Genomic DNA, 5760 nt, shown 5'->3' on the forward strand with positions numbered 1-5760 from the left:
TTGTTCACTACTGAGGGTAAGTCTGTTTATATTACAAGCATTCTACTATACTGACATCCTGTAGTAGCCTACAGGTACAGTAATACACTCAGTAGTTTGTTCACTACTGAGGTAGCCTACAGATATTTCTACAGTGGGAAGGGCAGCAGAGAGTAGACATATTGTGTAGGGTTTGTACTGAGTTTACACAGGAAATATCATCTATGTATTATACAATAACATAGTTGTGTAGCTGCACAAGGTGACAACAATGCAGTTGAGTGGGTGTGGCTGCAAAAGGTAATGACATGGTCAAATGGGTGTGGTGGTGTGGCAGTGTGGCTGTGAGAAATAAATGTGCATATTTTACACCATAGTCTTCGTCATCATCAGTTTCTGCTGTTGCCTTCCTAGAGCAGGATTGATGTCTGGATTGATGGGATGTTGTTTTTGCAGCAGCTTTGCACTTCTGCCTGCCTCACACTGGTTCTTCCTCATCATCCTCCTTCTCTGGCACCTTATCTTCACCCTCATCATCCACCTCCATCCTGTGCGAGCTATCTGCTATCATTTGCTCCACCTCTGCCTCAGTCACTTTCTGTTTTCCTTTGTTGCTCATAGGCATTTTGGTCTCTTGAGTGGGTGGTGTTGGTGTTGGCACAATGTGGGGCATAGGGAGGCCCAACCAGTGGTAGTCATATCGATGCTCAACAATGTCAAGCCACTTGTGGTTGGCAATGTCAGTTTTGGAAGGGGATAGGGCAGTCTTCCACTCAGGCCATGGGTGCTTGATCGAGCCGAAGTCTTCATGCCACTTTAAGAACATGTTGACACCAATGAGGGTCATTGGAATCTCATCCATCCTAGTGATGAGGTCATGTACAGTGTCCTGAATGCATCAGTTAGTGAAAAAAATGTGATGATGCTATGATGCACTAGTTCATTGTTTATCACCTTGATGGCACCTCTTCACTTTGCAATCTTGTCTGCCTTTCCCAGCTTGCTGCTTTCCACAATATCCTTGAAGTAAATTTGAAGGATGCAGTGTGAGTCAAAGTGTGGTTCAGTGGTGAAAACCAACCAAAACCAACACAAAAGACAAAAAGAGCAAGTGGTGGTGTGCCTATGCAGTACCTAGATGGTAGAACCTGTTCTTTGGGAGGGTGTTTGTGAGCTATAACACTCAAAGATGAGTGCTGAGGGTTGGGGGTGCTCCTGATGAAGAAGGAGCAGGCAAGAGAATGCAATAGAGTAGACTGCTGTCAGCCTACAGAAGGATGGATGACAACTGAATTCAATGCTCTGAGCTGCACTGAGCTCATGGAGGGCTTGGAGTGAAGTAGATTGATGATAGACAATAATAAGCAAAGTAGACGATAGTTAGACCCTTAATAAAGTCTCAACTATCAAAGCTGATGGAGGATTTACTGAGTGATGATAAAAAATGTGAGCAAGAGGGGCTCTCTGATGTCTTTTCTTTTTTTGCTATCTAAGTACAGTGATTTATATACAGTACAGGGGTGTTGCCCATGGAAAACAAGGTGCAAACACTTGGTAAGTGATTGGTAACTGATGAGTAAGGAATGTAAGCAATGGGTAATCATCTTGGAAAGCATTTGTAAGGATTAGCAAGCCAAAAGGCAAAGAATCAGTAAGCAAAGTCAAAATATTGGTAAGTATTGGCAATAGGTCAGTCAGAGACAGTCAGAATGTCAAAGTATGAGTCAAGTAATGTCAGGAACTGGGAAAGCACACTGGAATCACATTAGGGGGAGGCTGTGCATGTCACATCTCAAAGAGATCACTTCTAGGCCAAGGTGGGATGACTGAGAGGCAGTGCCAATCTGATGCTGATATAGTACATCCAAAAGTGGACAGGGTGAGTCAGATGTCAACAGGGGTCAAGCTTTGGGGGTCTGTTGGGTGACAGGAGCATAGGGGATCACAACTTTCCCCCCCAAACCATCCTCTCAGTGAAGCAAATAAAAACTTCATGAATGAGGCTCTGTTGGAAGAGAGGATGAAGGGGGAGTGTCTTCTGCCATATCTTGCAACAAGGAGGCAAGATGTGCATCATACTTGTCATGGATGTGATCAGGGAGAGTGGAGAACAGTAGATCATACTGTAGCTGTCGCAATCTTGGAAGAATGATGGACAAGACTGGTATGAAGACATTGCAGGGAGCAGGGAGGAAGGATCCACATGCTTCTTGGACTGGAGAGACTGAAATGACCACATAAGACCTTCCCAAGCAAATGACAGACCTGAGGTGACCAAAGAACATCCTCCTAGAGGTCATACTGACAAAAAGCACATGCTGTCCAAGCTGCATGGGCTGAGAGGGCACAGACAAGGGTGGGATGTACCAGGATGCTTCAGGACAGAAGCTGGTAGGAATTCCTGGCAGATATATGTAGCCATGGTCCCTAGCAAAGGGGACAAGTGAAATGATTGACATGGAGGCAGCCATATCAGAAGAATTTAGTGAAATGAGCATCTTTTGGAGGGAGTGCTGTAGAAATGTGTGGAGTGTGCAAATCCTTTCCAATTTTGGAAGGTAAGATCGCATGGCCAAGCACTACAAGCAAGTGTGGGAATGGTCTCAGTATCTGCAGAAATGGCAGAGATATGTTGAAAACCGGAATGCCATACACAGGCACTTAAGAATTTTAACCAGTGCTTAACTTGCTCCCTTTCTTTTTCTTTGGCACTGATGACTCATTCTTGTGCAAGGGATGACTGCTGACATTTCTGGCTGTCCTTCTTCGCATGAGGGCTATGGTCTTCATCTCCATTCATCAGCTGTATCCATGTCCACCTCACCAAACACCTTTGGTGTGTGACATCTGTTGCAAATTTCCTAGATCCATGACAAGTCATTAGCATACCTTAATAGGAGTGGATTTCCCATGCTGCCTTTTAATGACTTGTAATGCCACCCACTTTCCATGAACATGTGGTTGAAATCATGTGTCATCTCATGATTATGACTTTGATAACTCATTATTTTACCTAATCATGGTATTATATTGCTGTGGCCTAATAAGTACTTATAATGGCATGACAATGGTGAAGAACCCATAGCAATACCAATGGAACTCATCACAATGTATACTAACCATTATTATTTATTAATATTTTGATGATCCATTGTCATTTCATTTTGCCTTGGTACACTCATGATGATGGTTAAAATTCCATTCGGAAATTGCTACTTATTGATGTATAGACAAGTGGTAGTAATAATTGGAGAGTTCTACCTAATAATGCCAGTGGTGCAAGTGGACATGCGAAGCAGACAATGAGCAACTAAGAGCAGTAAGGGGTGGAAAGGACAGCAGCTCAATGTAAGTATGGGGGTCATTGTGATGATGACACAAGGATGAAAGCAAATGCATATGCTGTTGACAACCATCAGATCATAGCTTACAGTGTAATTAAAATACTTACAAGATTAGTGACCCAATGGGAGTGGCAATATGGGGCGATGGGATGAGGAAGATAGAACAAGTGTTGCACAAGAGGCATTCATAGTGTCAAGCAATAGGACAATGGAGCTGGCATCAACACAGAATGCTGTCATGAGTTGTCTGGAACCTTGAAAAAAGTTAATGTCAGAAGTAATAATAGTGTCATGGGGGAAACATGCCTTGACCCTCAAACCCACTCTCCAGGCAACAGACAATGACAAATGAGCACAACAGGGTGGATAACAGCAACAGCACCATACAACAACACAATGAACCAGGACAACAATGTGGGAGACAACAAGGCATGAGAAGAGGGGTGAGTCGCTTATAGTATAGCCAGCGGAGTTTGAATGACTTAGAAGAAATCAGATCAGGTAATTCCAGAGGATGACAGCAACAATGTATGATTGCAGTGAATGAATGTATTACAAGTAGATCTACATGACCTTGAAACATGAATTGCATCTAATATAATGGGATGCAAGCTAAATCAAAGATCGTAGAACATATAGAAACCTGGCACATAAGTGACACCTGGTACTGCTATTAATTCAAACCTTCGTCTTCTTCAGTTTCGAGGACCTTGTAGCAGTAGCATGGCAACCATGGCAGGTGGGTTCCAGACCTGGTTCAGTAGCACAAATATCAGTTGTAAGACCCTTGGGAACCACCTTGGGAATGGCTGGAATCGCCTTTTGAGTAGCTGAGCTGCACCAGTGACTCATGACTGGAATTGCTCATCAGGATCGAGATGTTTCAGCCTCAGCTGGGCCAGACACATTCATCTGACCAACAGCAATGGTCACTGCTGACACCTCAACACCACTGTTTGAAATTGGCTACCCAATTGAGATAGAAGGGGATGATTGATGAGAAGCACCAGAAATAGTTTGAGCACCAAGATCAGCTTGTGCAGCAGTGACACTAGCTGGATGAGAGTGAGGGGGATTGAAATGAGTGACCAAGCTGGCAACAGGTGATGGAGCATGAGAGACTGATGACAGATCAGAGTCACATAGATCTGAATCATGGCCACCAGGGGCATTGAGGTCATGCAGTGTGGAAATGGGCAGGGTGTGACTCTCAGTGGGGTCAATGTTGTCGAGTTCATCTAAAAATTCATCTTCCCAAGTATGCAGCTGCTCCACATTAGCAAATACCTCGGATTTGACATTTGCCAATTGAGACCCCTTCCCAAAGACTTCCTGGTTGAAGAAATTCATCATGCTGACAGCCCAAGGAGATGCTTTGAAAAGCTTCTCAAGGTAGAAATCATATTCTGATTGGTAGTTGACCTGCATTTCTGCACCAGTAGCACTTCATTCAGGATCATGTGACAATAGGAATCAAACCTCAGTATGATATTGACATCAGCATGTACTAGCACAGTGACCATGGACACCCTCACCAAGATGCAGGCACCAGCAATCAGGCCCTCAGTAATGCTCAGCATGCCCATCTTCTGACCCCTGGCTGGGGGCTGTCCACATTTGTTTTCTGTGAGGATTGATTTTCCAAACATCAGGACATGGATAACCTATGGGCTGAAATCAATTTTCAAATAAGAGTGGCATTGAACCATGCATGCTTACCTTAACTAGGATAGGACTCTTCAAGAAGCCTCCAGTAACCATCTGCTTAGGATCTGCAAAAAGAATGGGTGCAAAACAGGTGTATTCTCTGACTCCATCCTTCTTCAAGAGTGCTAGGCATGCCTTGTTGTCCTTCTTACAAGTGGGCTTTCCAGTAAAGAGATCTGGTGAAATGTTATATGGAGTGAATAATGTGCCAGCACAGTCCTTGATGACTTTGAGGACATTGGATCTCTCCTGACTGTTGTGAGTCAAAGTGTGGTTCAGTGGTGAAAACCAACCAAAACCAACACAAAAGACAATGAAAGCGAGTGGTGGTGTGCCTATGCGGTACCTAGATGGTAGAACCTGTTCTTTGGGAGGGTTTTTGTGAGCTACAACACTCAAAGATGAGTGCTGAGGGTTGGGGGTGCTCCTGACGAAGAGGGAGCAAGAATGTGATAGAAAGCGATAGGGTAGACTGCTGTCAGCCTACAGAAGGATGGATGGTGACTTAATTCGATGTCCTAAGCTGTACTGAGCTCAGGGAGGGCTTGGAGCGAAGTATATGGATGATAGATGATGATAAGTGAAGTAGATGATAGCTAGACCCTTAATAAAGTCTCAACTATCAAAGCTGATGAATGATTTACTGAGAGATGATAAATTGCAAGCAAGAGGGGCTCTCTGATGTCTTCTTCCTTTTTGCTACCTAAGTACAGTGACTTATATACAGTAC

General features: G+C 43.9%; 1 protein-coding gene across 1 annotated transcript; it reads right to left on the reverse strand.

The window, feature by feature from the left end:
- Positions 1-4289: 4289 nt before the first annotated feature.
- On the reverse strand, positions 4290-5163 carry F5J12DRAFT_785895 (uncharacterized protein; the record flags this gene model as incomplete). Its single annotated transcript, XM_051743324.1, has 4 exons — positions 4290-4745; positions 4859-4987; positions 5043-5095; positions 5136-5163. The coding sequence occupies 4 exons, from the start codon at positions 5161-5163 to the stop codon at positions 4290-4292; spliced, it is 666 nt and encodes a 221-aa protein (XP_051596058.1).
- Between the last annotated feature and the right edge of the window lie 597 nt (positions 5164-5760).

Source organism: Pisolithus orientalis, assembly GCF_024613125.1.
Source record: "Pisolithus orientalis strain OTSU chromosome Unknown F5J12scaffold_44, whole genome shotgun sequence".
Classification (NCBI taxonomy): Eukaryota; Fungi; Basidiomycota; class Agaricomycetes; order Boletales; family Pisolithaceae; genus Pisolithus; species Pisolithus orientalis.